The 18673-nt window shown below is 42.6% G+C and overlaps 1 protein-coding gene across 2 annotated transcripts in view; it reads left to right on the forward strand.

Annotated features, from left to right (window-relative positions):
• Positions 1-17189, forward strand: part of NUP54 (nucleoporin 54) — a 29432-nt gene extending 12243 nt beyond the window's left edge. For both annotated transcript variants that reach the window (XM_083177875.1, XM_083177884.1), the window contains 8 exons: positions 2080-2267; positions 3089-3285; positions 7370-7424; positions 7606-7699; positions 10527-10634; positions 11948-12067; positions 13387-13497; positions 16551-17189. In XM_083177875.1, coding sequence (XP_083034001.1) covers positions 2080-2267; positions 3089-3285; positions 7370-7424; positions 7606-7699; positions 10527-10634; positions 11948-12067; positions 13387-13497; positions 16551-16679 — 1002 coding nt within the window. In that variant the 3' untranslated portion in view covers positions 16680-17189. The remainder of the gene's footprint in view (positions 1-2079; positions 2268-3088; positions 3286-7369; positions 7425-7605; positions 7700-10526; positions 10635-11947; positions 12068-13386; positions 13498-16550) is intronic.
• The last annotated feature ends 1484 nt before the right edge of the window (positions 17190-18673 follow it).

An 18673-nucleotide genomic window follows, 5' to 3' on the forward strand; every position in this document is an offset into this window, starting at 1 on the left:
ATTACCTCTACTGCGTACAATCTGTCACAGCTGTTCCACGTGGGGGTAGTCTCCTTGTCGCTGCAGCCGTGGAACCGGCTTCCAGTGCACAAATAAATGTTCACCTCACAAGGTTCCTTTGGCGTCGGGATAGTGGGCAAGCATATGTTGTGGCGTGGGTATCCTTAGGGCTGCTCCGTATAGTAAAAACATACAAAGTTGGTGACCACGTCCACCTGCTTTCCAACATATTTCGATCTACTTGAGATCTTTATCAAGGCTCCAATAAAGCCACACCATTCCTTTTAACCCATAGTATACAAAATAACCTTTGGCAGACTTGCAGAATAGTGATTAACGCATTAGTCTTCAACAGAAATGATGCAGTGTCCTCAACGATTTCCCTTGAACTGCGTGGATATCATTTAAAATATCTGTGTACGCACTTTTTTAATCTGTTTTTTTTTTTTTTTTTGTATTTGTGCATAGTTACCATAATTGTATTCATTTTCAGAAGCGACAAAACAGCAGTCAAATCAGCAAAAGCGTAGAGTAGTGATGAACTTAGTTTTATCCAATTGGAATGCTGAACATACTTTTCCTCTACCTCCCCATGGCAGCCAAAATTTATGGTTTTTATTTTTTGAAGGTAGATATCTGAAAGAAAAAAAAGACACCGGACCCTATAAAAGGACTGCCCACTCTGGCCTCTGTGTCTTTTTTTCCTTTCCAGGTAGAAAGTGGTGGCTTACCCTTTGAAGGCAGCAGGCAGATAATTCCCCCACCGATGCCTTGAGCATCCCAGCAGGGAGGAGGAGGTTATGCTGGCCTCTTGGATTAGTGGACTCCCGGTTTTCTTAGCCGCAGACGTTCCCCTGATCTGGGCAGCGCAAAGCGACAGCGTCCTCAGGTGGTGATGGCGGGTGAAGTTTAAAGTGAGCAAAATATTAAAAGAAAACACATAATGGACAAACAAGTGAAAATAGTGACTGTTTAATTTGCTTCTATTATACAGCGCTAGGTTAGCTGTTTCAATATGATGAGAATTCTCATTAAAGTCTTGATTACCCCTGTTTATATAGTACACATTGTTCCTCCATACAAGGAGGTCTGATACAGTTGGGTCCAATTGAAGGGGAAAGTCAGGTACTGTTTATTCAAGGGATTGAAAATGTGTATCTCCTTTTAGTTTTGAAGCGGTGATTATTCTGCCAATTTAATGTATTGGTATATCTGAATCGCATAACATTAGAAATTTCACTTCAAGCTGTGATAATGTCAGTCCTGTGTGTCACTTGAGGTATACTCAGTATAAATTCTATAAAATGTAATGCTGAGTGTGTATCGGCCAATTACGTAAATTAGAGCATAACTGATAGGTGCATACATTACAAGCACTATTAGTCTTATGTAAGACGTTGGTATGTGCTATGATCAATGGGTGCAAGCAGATGTGACAACACCCCCATCCCCAGTTTTGAATAGTAGTGGTAATTTGGCGGGGGTACTCTTGTGTTCAATGTAGTTCAACACCACGCTTGCAGTGTGGAGCTGACTGTTAAGTGGTACATTAGTAGCGCTACTGGCAGTTATAGAAGCAGGGCTTAGGTTCAATCATGCTCTATTGGCAGTGTTAAGGCTGCCTTAAGAAATCCACCTATAGTGGTGAGTATAACAGGTATATCGGTAAAGGGCACGGACAGTAGTGACTATTGAATCATGCAGTACGAGTGCGATAGACCTTAGAAGGGCTAGTGCTGACGGCTGCTGTAAGTATAGCTAATGGAAGGTAACGCACACACACATGTACAGAACGCCTGCACGGCTGATGGTGCAGAGCACGTGTTTTCGCTGTCCGCTTCCTCAGGGCTGAGGAGGGGAGACACAGAGACCAGAGTGGGCGTACCTTTTATAGGGGCCAGTGTTTGTTTTAGTTTTTTTCCCTTTCAAAACATCTACCCTAGAGGGAGGAACCCATAAGTTTTGGCTGCCATGGTGGAGTAGATGAAAGCATGTTAACAGGTAAGAATCTGAACCTCTTTTTTTTTTTTTTTTACATTTTTCATGTTAAACTTCATTCTCGCACTATTACCCCATTAGGCTGTCGGTTTCAGTTGCATACCTAACAACAAGGATGAAGATGGTCTTGTAGAGCTTGTATTTAACAAAAAGGAATCCGACGTCCGAGCTCAGCAACAACAGTTAGTGGAATCTCTACACAAAATCCTTGGGGGACACCAAACACTCACTGTAAATGTGGAGGGAGTCAAAACAATGCCCGATGACTAGTAAGTACAGTAAAAATGTGACAATGTAAAATAATCAGTGTGGTAATTATGGGCAGTGACCAGATAACTATGGCAGCATAGCACAGGCTTCAGTACCTCTCTTTCTTTGTGAAATTCAGGTCAAATTCAATGTGTCTGGTGGTCTCAGTGTCTGAAGCAGGATACCTGCTTCAGACTCTGAGACCACCAGACACATTGAATTTGGCCTGAATTTCAGAGACCATTTTAAATTAGTTTTATCCTATTTCACCTCCCTGGATATATATGTGTGTGTGTATGTATGTATGTATGTGTATGTATGTGTATATATATATATATATATATATATATATATATATATATATATATATATATATATATATATATATATATATATATATATATATATATATATATATATATATATATATATATATATATATATATATATATATTTGTCTCAACGTTTCGAACCTTTACTTATCGGTTCTTCATCAGGATATATATATATATATATGTGTGTGTAATGTATGTATTATGTGTATACATACATACATACACGGGTGGATGGTGAAGAAAAGTTGATTTATTGTACAAACATGATTGCACAATTTATTGTACAATAAATCAACTTTTCTTCACCATCCACCCGTGTGCCGGTTCCTATCCTTCTACAACCAAGGGGGGTAAGTGCTTTTCATGTTCTACAACTTTATGTTCCTGGCACCGGGATTTTTTTCTATTTAGAGTGCCATCCTGCAACCTCTCTCTCTCTCTCTCTCTCTCTCTCTCTCGAATACATTAGCGCCTCCCCCTTTATATTATTTATTTCTTTTTTCTAGTACGGAGGTTGTCATCTATGTTGTGGAACGCTCACCAAATGGAACATCCCGGAGGGTTCCAGCCACCGCTTTATACAGCCACTTTGAGCAAGCAAATGTCAAGTCTAATTTACAGCAAATAGGAGTCACGTTAACCATGGCCCGAACAGAACTGTCCCCAGCACAGATTAAACAGCTGCTGCAGAACCCACCTGCAGGTATGGTGTTTGTAATTCACTAACACAATAGATACTACTTGTGCTCACAAGTCAAACTCACCAGATGAAAAAACAAAATGCGTTGGTCATGTTTTTAAATCCTGGTTGGGTTTGGTTTTGAATTTTTTTCTTTTATCAGATAAGCAGTTTTGATTTGATTGCTTTCTGTTTGTCTGGTGCACAATAGATTAACTGTATGGGCCAGATCTATCAAGCTTCAAAAAGTGATAAAGTGAATGTAAGCAACCAGCCAATCGGTTCCAATATACCATGTTACTACAGACCAGGTTGGAAAAATGACAGTTGTTTATCACACTCCACTTTCACTTTTTGAAGAATGGTGCACCTGGACCAATATGTAAATTGTTCTACCTTCGTAGCCCTATGGAATTGTATGAAGATTCTCGCCAAAAAGGTCTATACATAAGATACACTGACACTCATCGGTTTTCTAGTACAAATCCGTTAAAACCGATACATATACTGTACATACAGTATACAATACATCGAGATCCTTTTGCCCAGGCTAAAAAGCAAAGATGGGCTGGAATTGGCAGATAAGATGTTTTTCAAGGTTCTTTAAATTTTTGTCACCACTGTTCGTGAGCAAAACTGTACTAGGGGTAGTTGTAGTTTTAGACGGAGGAACAATTGCCGTGTCTACCTTAGGAGGAGACTGAACTCGCTTTGCCCGCACTAGTAGATAAATAAAAAGACTGCATTCTTTACAAAAAATTATATAAAAAAACCCCCACTAACTTGTTACGGTGAATACATGCCTCGAACAGCATTTCCACCAACTAGACTGCAGAATTAAAAGAAACTCCGGTACTTGTGTATTTTCATGGCGCCCGATATATCGGATGCAATATCGGTCAATATATTAGATGCGATATCGGCCGAAATATCAATGCGATCCTAACTGATTTTTGACCTGTTCATAACCTTACTATCCACTACGCATGGAGTTTACTTTATATAGTGTGCTCGCCACTGAGCCCGAAGCGTGGCGAGCGGACGCGGATTACTGCGCTCGCCACACTATATAAAATCATTATGAACAGGTCAAAAATCAGTTCAGATCGCATTGATATATTGCTTGATGTCGCATCCGATATATCGGCTGATATCGCATCCACTATATCGGGTGCCGTGGAAATACACAAGTATCGTGTATTGCCAATAAAATGGCATTAAAAGGAGAGGTGATAATCATGGGAGACTTTAATCTACCTGATGTAAACTGGGAGCTGCCTGTTGCAAGTTCCACCAGAAGTAGGGACATGCTGAATTCCTTGCAAGGAGCATCCCTCCAGCAATTGGTGAGGGAGCCCACTCGTAAGGACGCAATATTAGACTTAATACTTACAAATGGTGACAGAATATCTGACATAAATGTTGGGGAAAATCTGGGATCCAGTGACCATCAAAAGCAGTATGGTTCAAAATAAAGACAGAGACTGACTCATCGCACACAAAAACAAAGGTGTTAGATTTTAGGAAGGCTGATTTTGTAGAGATGGGAAACTCTGTAAGGGATTCTTTGGCAGAGTGGAAGAACTTGGAAGGAGTGCAGGATAAGTGGGAAAAATTAAAGTGCAATTCTAAAAGCAACAGAACTTTGTGTCAAAAGAGTTAGGAAAAACACAAGAAAAAGAAAGCCATTGTGGTTTGCAAAAGAAGTAGCAAGTATTGTGAAAGCAAAAAAGTTGGCCTTTAAGAAATTTAAGCAGACGCAGAAGAATGAGGACAAAGAGGTGTATCTTGTTAGACAGAAGGAGGCTAAGAAGGTAATCAGATGTGCAAAAGCACAGGCTGAAGAGAAAATGGCCCTGTCAGTGGGTAAATGGGGGAAAACTTTTTTTAGGTATATAAGTGAAAGGAGAAAAAAAAAAGTGGAATAATTAGACTGAAGACAGAGAGTGGAAGTTTTCTTGAGGGGGACAATGTAATAGCAGATAATATTAATAATTATTTCTGCTCAGTATTCACTGCTGAAAGAGAGGGGAAGGGGCCACAGTTAAGTTGCAAGTATAGTCAGAAAACTGAGGGAGAGACAAGTACATTTACAAAGGAGAAAGTCCTCACAGAACTCTCAAAACTGAAAGTGGATAAATCAATGGGGCCAGATGGGATACATCCAAGGATACTAAAAGAGCTTAAAGGGGAGCTGGTAAAACCAATAACAGAATTATTCAACCAGTCACTAGCTACTGGAGTAATCCCAGAGGACTGGAAAACATCGAATGTAGTCCCACTGCACAAAAGTGGAAGCAAGGAAGAGGTAAGCAACTATCGACCAGTGAGCCTTACATCAGTAGTAGGGAAATTGATGGAAACACTCTTAAAACAAAGAGTTGTAGAATATCTCAAAACCAGCAATTTACAGGATCCAAAACAGCATGGGTTTACTGGGGGAAGATCATGTCAAACAAATCTTATTGACTTTTTTGACTCGGTGACTAAAGTATTAGATCAAGGTGGGGCTGTAGATGTAGCTTATCTAGACTTTAGTAAAGCTTTTGACACTGTTCCACATCGCAGACTGTTAAATAAACTTGAAAGCTTGGGATTGGATTCTAAGATAGTTGAATGGATAAGAGCGTGGTTGCAGGACAGAAAACAGAGAGTTGTAGTAAATGGAGTACAGTCAAAGGAGGGAAAGGTTACAAGTGGAGTACCCCAGGGATCTGTACTTGGACCGGTGCTTTTTAATATCTTTATTGGTGATATTGCAAATGGAATTGAGGGTAAAATGTGCCTTTTTGCAGATGACACAAAGGTATGCAACAGGGTAGACACACCAGGAGGGGTAAAACAAATGATTGAGGATCTAGGCAGATTAGAGAAATGGTCAAGAGAATGGCAACTACAGTTTAATGCCAAAAAATGCAAAATCATGCACTTGGGTCTCAGAAATCCAAAGACTCAATATAGTATAAATGGCACTATAATAGAAACTACTGAGGAAGAGAGGGATCTAGGTGTCACTATTTCAGGGGACTTAAAAGCAGGTAGGCAATGTAACAAAGCAATGAAGAAGGCAAGTCAGATGCTTGGTTGCATAGGGAGAGGTATCAGCAGTAGAAAGAAAGAAGTAATAATGCCACTGTATAGGTCATTGGTACGACCTCACCTAGAGTATTGTGTTCAGTTCTGGAGGCCATATCTCCAGAAGGATATAAATACATTAGAGACGGTACAAAGAAGAGCAACTAAAATGGTGCATGGCCTACATCACAAAACGTACCAGGAAAGACTAAAAGATCTTAATATGTATACTTTAGAGCAGAGAAGGGAAAGGGGGGACATGATAGAAACTTTCAAATATATCAAGGGCTTTAACAAGGTACAGGTGGGAGACATTCTTCACAGGAAGAGGAGCAACAGAACACGAGGACATGCACTGAAACTAGAGGGAGGAAGATTCAGGGGAAATGTGAGGAAGAATTTTTTCACAGAAAGAGTAGTAGATAAGTGGAATAGCCTACCATCAGAGGTGGTAGACGCAAATACAGTAGTACAATTTAAACATGCTTGGGATAGGCATATTGACATCCTTACAAAAAAATAAGGATCAAATATGGTTTGAGATAACATGTTTAAAAAAAGGGGCAGACTAGATTGGCCAAGTGGTTCTTATCTGCCGTCAAATTCGATGTTTCTATCGAAACACCTATTTCTTGTAAATTCAAATGTCTTAAATGGATCCTCTTTCCTACATGTGATCAGTTGTCTTATTGTACAGACTTAACCCACACATCTCAGTATAATATTATTCTCCTCAGTCAGCAAGCATGACTTGGAGTCTGAGTAAACAAAGCATGTACCACAGAAAACGGCATCCACTTTCTGTCCGACAATCGAGTCTAGACCCTGAGCACAATTTTTTTGGTAGAGCTGAGAGAAATGGGGTCTCCTAAGAAATAGGGAGATATGTACTGGGTTGCGGGTTTCCTTTTATAGCTCACTGGTAGCACAAACATTGCCTGAGTCAGGCTAGCGGCTGTCTCTGTCTCCACCAGGGTAAATAGTAAGCTCTCGTTGCACTACAAATACTAATACTTTGTATTTTCATTTTAAGGTGTGGATCCAATTATTTGGGAACAAGCAAAAGTTGATAACCCTGATCCAGAGAGGTGCGTTTGTACTTATTGGAGTAGCTTAAACATTGCAGAATGTTTTTAGCTTTTCGATCTACAAATTAAAAAAAAAAAATACTTTTTTTTCCATGCAACTAGATTTACATAAATATGTAAATTTCAGTAGATTTCATTTCACTGAAATCTTAATTTGTAACCTGCATTTTGTTTTTTTCAGATTGCTTCCTGTTGCAATGGTTGGCTTCAAAGAACTGCTAAGAAGACTTAAAGTTCAGGACCAGATGACAAAACAGCACCAGTCCAGACTAGATGTAAGATCACATTTTGCCATTCTCACACATCCTAGAAGTATAGTGAAATGTGTTTGCGCTAATTTGGGAGCAGCTCCATATGGATTTTGAACATTAATGTGAGAATTGGACCGCTATAAAAAATGTACAATGTAAAGTGTTTATAAAATGCTGAATAAATGTTTTGAAAAAACAATGTATCAAGCTTTTAAAAAAATAAGTTTATTGATGCGGGAGTGCTGGAAGGAATCGGCGTACAGTAGTTGGTGGTGTTGACTGGAAACAAGTTTCCAAACTTCTGGAATAGCCATGAACCGCTGAACAGAAGAGGATGGAGGCACTGGCAAGGCACCATACAAATCAAGCATCACATTGACCGCATGGGGATGTTCAAGATATGACAGGGAAAGCATAGTGTACCGGAACTCTCCACACCAACTGCTGCATGTCGATACGTCCCAGCGCTCTTGCAAAGATAAAATCTTAAAAGAGCTTCATACATTTCTTTTGTTTTTGGTAAATCATCTATTAACCCTTTTGAGTGCCAAGTGAATTCGTCAACATTGGTGTGAAAATTGCCAAACAAATTTTTTTTATTCATCACAATGACCTGTAATGTTTACCTTTTTTATATAGGAAATATAATCCTTTTTTTTTTTGGTACTTGTTTCCTAGCACGGCCACACCGATTTCCATCGGGGTGGTCGTGTCGGAAAAATCGCGTCCATCGCATGCGATTTGGTCGCATGCGATGCGACCAACCCGATTTTTTTAATTGAATCAAATGTGAATAGGGTCCCTGGGACCCGATTTTACATTGGATTCAATGTAAAATATTCCCTAGACCCCCAAATTTTACAACGTACCCGCGAGGGGCGGCGGTGCGCGTCCTCCAACCTTTTCATTCCCCTACTATCCACGTCGGCGTGGAGTTGAGAATATATAGTGTGGCGAGCGCATGCGTATAACTTCACAGGTATACGCGTCCCCTCGCGGGGCTCGCCACGCTTCGGGCTCGGTGGCTCGCTGCGCTCGCCACACTATATATTCTCAACTCCACGCCGACGTGGATAGTAGGGGAATGAAAAGGTCGGAGGACGCGCACCGCTGCGCTCGCCACGCTTCGGGTTGGCGTCTATCGTGGGGTGACGACGGGGCCATATATAATGTGAAATGGGTCATATTGGCCCATTTCACATTTTTTCCTATGTGAGATGGACTTAATCAAGTCCATCTCATCTTGTGCCATCATTATAATGGCACAAGACCGACGCGATGCTCACGATTTCAATGTTAAAAAATATTTTAACATTGAAGCCAAAGGAAAAATCGGGGGCATCGCGTCGGTCACGTCCGGACCAATTTTAATGGTCCCGACCGACGCGATGCCCCCCGATTTTTCCTTTGCCGGCAAAATGGACCTGATTTCAAAGGAAATCTGGTCCATCGCGGGGATCCAGTACCTTAACTTAAAGGTACACGATCCCAACGATTGTGGCCGTGCTAGGAAACAAGTACCTTTTTTTTTTTTCAGAACATTTTTTGGTACTCTTTACCTAGAACGGCGCCCGTCGCGGGCATCGCGGGTACATTTATGCCTGCCCGCGACGCGACCGACGCGATGCCCGCGATTTTCCCATTGAAAACCATGTTAAACCTGAAAAATCGCGTCGGTCGCGTCGCGGCCGGCCATAAACGTACCCGCGATGCCCGCGACGCGATGCTCCCGATTTCCCATAGGAAGCAATGTTAAAAGCCGCGATGGACCCGATTTTAGTGTTAAATGCCTCAATCCACCCGATTTGGCCATAGAAATCAATGTTAAATGGGCCACAGAGCCCATTAACCCTTAAATGTCCCCCCAATTTTTGTACGCCACCCCACGATCCACGCCAACCCGAAGCGTGGCGAGCGCAGCGAGCCCGCGAGGGGCGGCGGTACGCGTCCTACGACCTTTTCATGCCCTACTATCCACGTCGGCGTGGAGTTGAGAATAGAATAGTGTGGCGAGCGCAGCGAGGGGACGCGGATACCTTCACAGGTAAGCGCGTCCCCTCGCGGGCTTCACAGGTGTCCGTGGCGACCCGGACACCTGTGAAGCCCGCGAGGGGACGCGTCTACCTGTGAAGGTATCCGCGTCCCCTCGCGGGGCTCGCTGCGCTCGCCACGCTTCGGGCTCGGTGGCTCGCTGCGCTCGCCACACTATTCTATTCTCAACTCCACGCCGACGTGGATAGTAGGGCATGAAAAGGTCGTAGGACGCGTACCGCCGCCCCTCGCGGGCTCGCTGCGCTCGCCACGCTTCGGGTTGGCGTGGATCGTGGGGTGGCGTACAAAAATTGGGGGGACATTTAAGGGTTAATTGGGGCTATTTGGGCTCTGTAGCCCATTTAACATTGATTCCTATGGGAAAATCGCGGGCATTGAGGCATTTAACGCTAAAATCGCGGTCAATCAGGCTTTTTAACATTGTTCTCTATGGGAAAATCGCGGTAATCGCGGGTACCCGATTTTGATGTACCCGCGATTTACCCGCGATGCCCGCGATTACCGCGATTTTACCCGCGATGCCCGCGATTTCAATCGTGGGCGCCGTTCTAGGTAAAGAGTACCCATTTTTTTAATTTGAATTCATATAATAAATGTGAGTGACACTGGCATTTTTATTGTTGCGCATCTTTCACAGATGTTGGCACTGAAAGGGTTAAGCACATTATTTCAGCGTTTACACACACTTCTATTAATTTACATTGTACATTTTTATAGCACTCCAATTCTGTCCTTCAATAATTGAAGGACATTTGTATTGTATTCTGTATGTTATTTCATTGCTGTGTTTTTATTCTAGATTATATCTGATGATATAAGTGAATTGCAGAAAAACCAGGCAACAACAATGGCTAAGATTGCACAGTACAAACGGAAATTAATGGAGCTTTCGCACAAAGTTCTCCAGGTAAAAAATATTTATTTGGTGGGGGGGGGGGGGGGGGTGGGGGTGTAATTCAATATTGTTGTCTACTCGAAAACTCGGACAAGCCTATTCATTGCGGACATTTTCACGGTCCCTTTTTCTATGATGCAGATTTGTTTTAAAGTCAAATCTATCTGCAAAAAATAATCAAAAACAGATGCATTTTCAACTATAACTCATCAATGGGCGACCAACGTGTTATTCTGACTCTGCTGATTTTTCCAACAGTCGAAGAAACAGTCCACAGAGTTTGAATAGGTAGAAAGGAAATTTGACCAAGAATTGTCAAACAGTGCCAATATTTTTGACTATCGGAAATATTTCCACAAATTGAATATCCCCTATACATTTTTAATTGTGCTTTATTCAAATGAAACGGTTTTCTGCTGCCACTAACCTTTTTAAGGCTTGCAAATGTAGCCGATCAGGTTTAATTTTGAGCAAATATTTCCATTATATTCAGCTAGTAGGGCATTTCTAGAATGTTAATGGTTTTCCTTAGTATTTGCTAAGTGACAAGTCCCCCTTTTTTGTAAATAGAAGAGTTGTATTTGCTGTAAGGAGTTTTGTTTGTCTTTATAATTCAAGATTAAACTGAATTGTGTTTACATGAGAGGCATTAACATTTCCTGGTAAATAAAGGTATTACATTTTTGTCCAGACTATTTGGAACATAGGTTATTCTAAGAAAAGGGTGTTGTTTTTTTTGTCTGCAATTTAGAGTTCTATGGCTAAAATATACAGTGACGCTTCTTAAGAGGTAGTATGGGGTAAAGTGGTTTCAGATCTCTTTACATTTTGGTAGTGTTTTCCTCGATACGATAATATCACATTGGCGCAACATTTTAAAATTTTTTTCCTTTCTGCGTAATGAGTTTCTGGATAGAATGTCATGTGCCTGTATTTGGGGAAATGCAAGTAACTGACATTAAAGTTGTTGCTGAACAGAAACCATTTTAGGTTAAAGTTTGGTAGAAAGGGTTAGCTTTATTTGTATTGCTAGAGATTGTAACACATTCGGTGGTATTCAATTGTTATATCATGCCCAATCTCCCATCTAAAATGATTGGAGACCGTAGGGCTAAATTCAATTGATCTATTTTTTTTGTGCATATCACGTTCATTATGGTCAGGTTTAGCAATGCATTCACAGCTTACAGCTCACTACCCCCCAGTGATTGTGACATGGAATGCTGGTGGAAAAACAATTGAATACTGCCCATTGTGTTCAGGGGAGTTTGCACATGGCACTGCTATGAAACACCTCACTAATAGTTCATTATTATTTGAAACAGGTTTTGATAAAGCAAGAAATACAGCGGAAGAGTGGATTTGCCATCCAAGCAGAAGAGGAGCACTTACGTGTGCAGCTGGATACTATCCAATGTGAACTTAATGCACCCACCCAGTTCAAGGTGATTGTACTTTTTGGCGCTTTTTTATTGTTCTCAAAGTGTATTAATTCACATGTGGTTGGAGCTGATTTCTGTGCTGTAAAGTACAGATATCAGTACATTGTGCATGCGCAGGACCCCTTTGGCGCATGCATGAACATCCGTGTTTGGTGGGCGGTGATAGCATTAGTTTGTGAAAACTGAGGAGTGCTGCCATTGTTTATCAGACAGGGAAAAGGCCCTGGGTGTTGGAAGGAGATTTCCTATCACCGCCCGATAGCAAGTTAGTGATCCGATGCAGGCTCCGTCTGCTGCGGTAGACTCCTCCTGCTGCATAGCCATACAGCTTCCAAGGAAGCAACAGTGATAGCAACTCCAACCGCATTTGAATCCGGCCCGGTTTGTATAGCTACTACTTACTGTGGTAGACCCTAAGCACTGCACACACACATCGATTTGCTTTGGATTCGATGTTAGATTCGATTTTCTATTAGATCTGGCATTAGTTCTTTCCATTCGATTTGGCATTAGATCTGTACTTTTGCATTAGATAATCAAATTCGATATACATTCATGGTACATTGTACACATTCGATTTGCTAGACCAAATTCGATATTTCCTTGGCTGCACAGTAGATTTTTCTGTTCGATTTTGTGAAAATGGGAGCGCGCATCGAATGTAGATCGAAAGTGACACAAAAACCATTCGATTTTGTTTAGGATTCAATGGAATTTTGCTTCTATAAGCAAAATCGAATCGAAAATCTGGAAAAATCGATGCATGTGTACAGGGCTTTACTTACATACCTAGTTAGGGATTCAGTATTGAATCCCGGCGTTCAGAATCCCGACAGCCGAAATGCCGACAAGGGGGGGACGTGGATCGCCCCCCCTTGCGGGCTCGCTGCGCTCGCCACGCAGCGGGCCCGGTGCCTCGCTACGCTCGGCACACTAATTTATTCTCCCTCCAGGGGTGTCGTGGACACCCACGGAGGGAGAAAGTGTCGGCATTTCAGCGGTCGGGATTCTGAACGCCGGGATGGTAACTGCATCCCCTAGTTAGGCCAGTGTTACTCTGTTGGAGCTACTGGAGTTATATAGATGTGATATCCTTCTACAATTTGGTCTAATAAAACAGTATAAATAGCAAATGAAAAGTCCATTTTAAAACAGGATAATTTCCATTTTAGAAACTAATGTGTGGTTCTGTGTATTATTTGGCTTATAAAAGTACACATTCTCTTCAGAAGCATTATTTTGTCCAGTTGTGTGTAATTTAATGTACTGAACTTGCACATCTGGTTAGGTTTGGAGACACACTGTTATATTTTATCTTACAGGGAAGGCTTAATGAGCTGATGTCACAGATCAGAATGCAGAATCACTTTGGAGCAGTGAGATCAGAAGAGAAATATTATGTAGACGGAGATCTCTTGAGAGAAATCAAGCAGGTAACTATTTGGCCGGACACACAGCCCTTGTGATAGACTACAGTTCTGTTGTCACACCCTTACTGAAACATATATGCAAACCTTTCGCTATGCCAGTGGTTCCCAAACTGTGCGCCGCGGCACCCTGGGGTGCCGCAGCGATGTCACAGGGGTGCCGCCGCAGCCTCATATCATTTTTTTTTTTTTTGCGGGCTGGGCAGCTTGTAGGAACTAGCCGGCACCAGGAGGGGGGAGTGAGTGTGCACGGAGCAGGGAACTGGAGCGGCTGCCTGCGCCGTGTCAGCGGGCGGGTAGGAAAGTACGGAGCTAGTAGGCGCCGGGGTAGTGAGTGCGCACTGCGCAGGGAGCATAGCGGCTGTCTGTGCAGAGTAAGCGGGTGGGCAGCCGCAGTACGGAGTGAGCAGGTACCAGGGAGGGAGGAGTGCGCAGCAAGCAGAGAGGCTGCCTTTGCATTCCGTGTTAGCAGGTTTAAGCAGGCAGTACGGAGCTGGCAGGGGGGGATGAGGACAGTGCTGCGCTGTCCCCCTCCCGCCGGAGCTTGATCAGCACCCACGGTCAGGTCAGGGTTCACAACTCCTATCTCTCCCCCAGAGATAACCCTGCAACTGCGGGCAATCATGTATGTATCCCCCACCGCCGACCAATATGTGTGCTACTTTGTGAGAACGCCCCTTTCTTGATGTGAGACCACACCCCTTTTGTGTGCCACACGCCAAAGACGCACAGTGGGGGGAGGGGGGGGGGGGGTTAGGGGAACTGAGTTCCACCACCTCTCCAGGGCCACCAGGGCCACTTTAAGCATTGGTGGGGGGTGTTGTGCGGCATGTGCTCCGGACAGGGCTGGATGCATCACCAGGCCCGTGAGGCACAGGCCTAGGGGCGGTACCTATTATGGGTGGCAGGCTGGGACCAAGGACAGTCCTCTTGCCTCATGCTGCCTGCCGTCCCCAGGCGCAGCACCCGGACAACATGGACACTCCATCTGTCCGTCCCTGACATACAACCCACCACCAGCTCCAGAGTATCCGATCATAGGTAGAAAGGGAATTTTCCCTGCAAGTGGCACTGCCATCTCCTTTAACAAACTAACACGAACGGACTCTCTCACTAATATTTCGTGCAGCAGACACAGCGGTTCCTTTCTACCTACATTTGAAATTCCCTGACGCAGGGTAACCCTCACCTCACAGAGCTGCAACAAGGTGCTGGAGGTCCAGCCCAAGGTACAGAGGACTGGGTCATGCTGGCACAGGGAGCCATATGTGCTGGGCTGCACTGCTGCAGCAGGGGGGTTGGGGGGCGGCCAAAAATGTTGCGCCTAGGGGCGGTCTGACCCCTAAATCTGGCCATGGCTCCGGACAGTACAGGGGGTGTAACACACTGTGACTGGAACCAGACAGAAAAGGGCGCGGGTGCTAGCTGACTGAATTGCGCTGGAGTGGCCAAGGAGTGCATTGGGCAGGGTCCTGATGACTAATTGAAGTCCTGGCTTAAGAAGTGAGTAAAAAATGAATGTTATACTGTATGTGAGATACTGATACGGTGAGAACACTGGCCACAACAGATCGCTCAGCACACAGCGCTAACACATTGCTGTGTGCTGAGCTATCTAGCATTGCTAAGTGTGTAGGCCCCTTCACATGGGTATTTTTTCAGGTTCAACCTGGGTCTTAAATCATAGGTCGCTGACAATGCTCTCCAGGGTCGGCGACCCGGGATGTAGGACCCGGGTTGACTTTTCACTCTGAAGAAATACCCATGTTATTCAACAAATTACCAGGAAATTTGGTGTGAAAGGGTGTCAGAATGCACCTGGATTGCCAAGTCACAGGTCTGAAAGGGGTATTATACGATTTTATAGGGAAGAGAGGACAAGCTGATAAGCAGGTGGGGCAGGCGGGGCTGGTCTCGGTGCATGGATACACAGGAACCTTTTTAGATTGATTTATTCGACTGCAAAAAAAAAGAAAAAATTTATTTTTTACAAAGCTTTTTTTAATTTCTTCAAATGGATGAAGGTGCATTTGACCAGTATTGCACTGAAAAAAGATATAGGGGAGTATTCATGTACTCCCCTATGCCTTTTTTCAGTGCAATACTGGTCAAATGCACCTTCATCAATTTAAAGAAAAGAAAAAAAAAGAAGCCCAGGCTTTGTAAAAAAATAATTATTTTGGTTCGATGCAATGTATACATTTGGTAAGCAGCAATTCTTGTATACTCACCTTTCCGGCATACCAATATGTGGTATCTGGGGCTCCAGCGGCACGGTCATTGTTTTGACCCAATAACTTTAAAAAAGTGACAGTTCGGTAATTATTTTGGCTTAAGGGTGCCTTGAAAAGTCATAGAGACCCCAAAGGGTGCCTTGGACTGAAAAAGTTTGGGAACCACTGCGCTATGCTGTTTTATGCACAAGGTTCCATACAACTGCTTTGCCTGCTCTTAACTCTATAACGTGAACAGTTGCACCACCCATAGTTGCATGCTCAGTTGTGTCATCTTTAGTTGCCTGCTTTGCGGTGGGCACAGTTAGGTCACCAGTAATTGCCTGCTTTGCGGTAGGCACAGTTGGGTCACCCTTATTGCCTGCTTTGCAGCATGCACAAAGCAAAAATATGCATGATCGGTTTTAGTGGCAATGTATATCTTGCTGTGATCACTACATACTGAATTTAGTATTGCGTTGAGTGCTTTACACCATAAGAATAGCAACTTTGTTTTAAAAGCTTCTAGTAACAAATTATTAGGGTGGTATTAAATCCGTGGCTGTTTCCGACAATTTTCGGACTTTCCGACACTCATCAGTCAAAACCTTGAATTCTGGTGGTTGGTAGTGTCGGATTAGGCAAAAACGGATCGGGATTCCGACTGTCGGGATGTTCTGACAGTGGGAATCCCAGATTGAAAACCCCCCTTTTTCTATTTTACGTTTTTCTTTTGTGAACTCGTGTGGTTATTCTACTGTAGTGTTTTTATGTCTCTTGAATAAAGTGAAGTAGCATGTAATGGACATCTGTGAGTATATGCTATAATGTTCTTCTCTATTGTAGCACTTCAAGCAGCAGCAAGAGGGCCTGAGCCATTTGATCAGCATAATCAAAGATGACCTTGAAGACATCAAGCTGATTGAACAAGGCCTGAGTGACAATGTTCACATACGTGCAGGAATGTTCAGCTGACACTAGAAGCCACCATCTCTTTCAGAGACACTAGTTGGGAAAGTCGAATAAAAATCTTCAGGTATTATGTGGCCTCCACGAAGTCCAAGATTTTGAGCTTCAGGTCCACTGTCAACAATAAAGTGCTCGTGTTACTGTAGAATTTTCAAAATTTTGCTTCCAAGTTGTTTCCTTTTTTTTTCACTTTTACATGTTACACCAAACTGTGACACAGATTGCTGCATCAAGGACTCCAGCATCAAGTACTCTTCTTCTAACAATCTTTTACCAATGAGCACTGTCCGTAACAGCAATAGAGTAAAGCAATAACCAGACTGTGGGTTTGCTTCATTACAGCTTCTTCCATTAGCACATGGATTTAATTATGAAAATGAAATGTGAAAAATTAGCACTCAACTAATGGTGTATTGGAAGATAAATTCTATATTAAGACTGCTTTACATTAACACTGATTTTTAATAGTATGAGGGTCATTTTGGAAATGTATAATAAATATTTTTCTTACGGATACGTATGGGTGTTTGTAGTTTGTTGCGGAGACGTATTTGTCTTTACACTGAAATGTAGTATAGTGGTAACTATACAAATATATTCTCTGCTTTGGGTTTTAAGGGTGCGCGAAATATATCCGAGCTGGTATAGTTCTAGTAATGACAATAGGAGTAGTGATATGGACCCACAAGACTTGCATTATACAAAATTCATGCTTTTATCAATTTCAGTCATGATCATATTAACAGTTGGATCGTATATTTGCACACTGGCACAATTTTTCTAATTGTAGCTCTAAACCACCAACATTGATTTTAAAGGAAACAGTCCAGATGAAGATATAAAGTGCAGACTTTAAACTTTATGCCCCGTACACACTATACCATATCGATAACAAAATGAACGATGGGAGACCATAAACACTTTGGGGTTCCGTAACCGGTTGCATCAACTCGTTGAAACAGATGTGTTATACCTGGTAGGGACCAGGCAGGATGGGGAGATAGTCTCTGTAGAAATTGGTGTTCAAAGCTACTGTTTTTTCTGTAATTAATAGTCAAATTAGACACATATGCAAACTTATGGAATTCAGGAGAGCCGGGGAAGAGGTCACAGGATTGGACACTGAGGCTAGGAAACCATAAAGGAAAACTAGACCAGTTAGTGTTTAGAGTTCCCAACCCAGACCCCTTTAGTATCACTATTTGCCTGAATCGCTCTTGCTAGGGCTTTGATGCAGGGCACAAATAGTAAGGGAGACAATGGGCAGCCGTGGTTGGTGCCATTTCATATAGAGAAAATGCTTGTAACTGATCCGCACTTGTGCAGAGTCAGTACAGTATAAGGAAAGTATGTCAGACAGTTGGGACCCAAACACAGATGCTTGAGCAGGCCCTCCATGAAGCTCCAATCCACTCTGTCAAATGCCTTCTCTGTGATGGGGGACAGGCAGACCACACTGAATGTGTCACACCTGTCAAAGACTTCTCTACCTGCAACAAATCCCACCTGGTCCCCCATGACCAAGCTAGGATGAAAAGTTCACAAACTATTTGTGAGAAGTATGGTCAAGAGTTTTAGATCAGTGTTCAAAATGGAGAGCATCCTTTAGTTTGAGCACTGGGCCGGGTCCTTACCATCTAAAGGGATAATAGAAATGTGTCTCAAAACTCTGGGATAGGGTACATCGCCAGACATTTGCAGGAAAATTTTTATAATAACGAACTCTAAAGCCATCTGGGCCTCGGCTTTTCTCTGTTAGAGTAGCCGACAGTGCGGAGTTCAGTTCCTCAATGGTAAACTCAAGAGAGTTAAGATCATTTCTAACTATTTGTTTGAATGAAGGATAATCAGAGGAACGATGTGTCTTTAAGTTATAAAGATTTGTGTACAGGTTGAGTACCCCTTATCCAAAATATCTTTTATCCAAATTATTCTGAATACCATACATTCCAGAAAGTGAATAATAAAAAAAATTCTTGGTAATAGCACTGCTTAGGACA

Source organism: Crinia signifera, chromosome 1 (genome assembly GCF_055691185.1).
Source record: "Crinia signifera chromosome 1, ASM5569118v1, whole genome shotgun sequence".
NCBI lineage: Eukaryota > Metazoa > Chordata > Amphibia > Anura > Myobatrachidae > Crinia > Crinia signifera.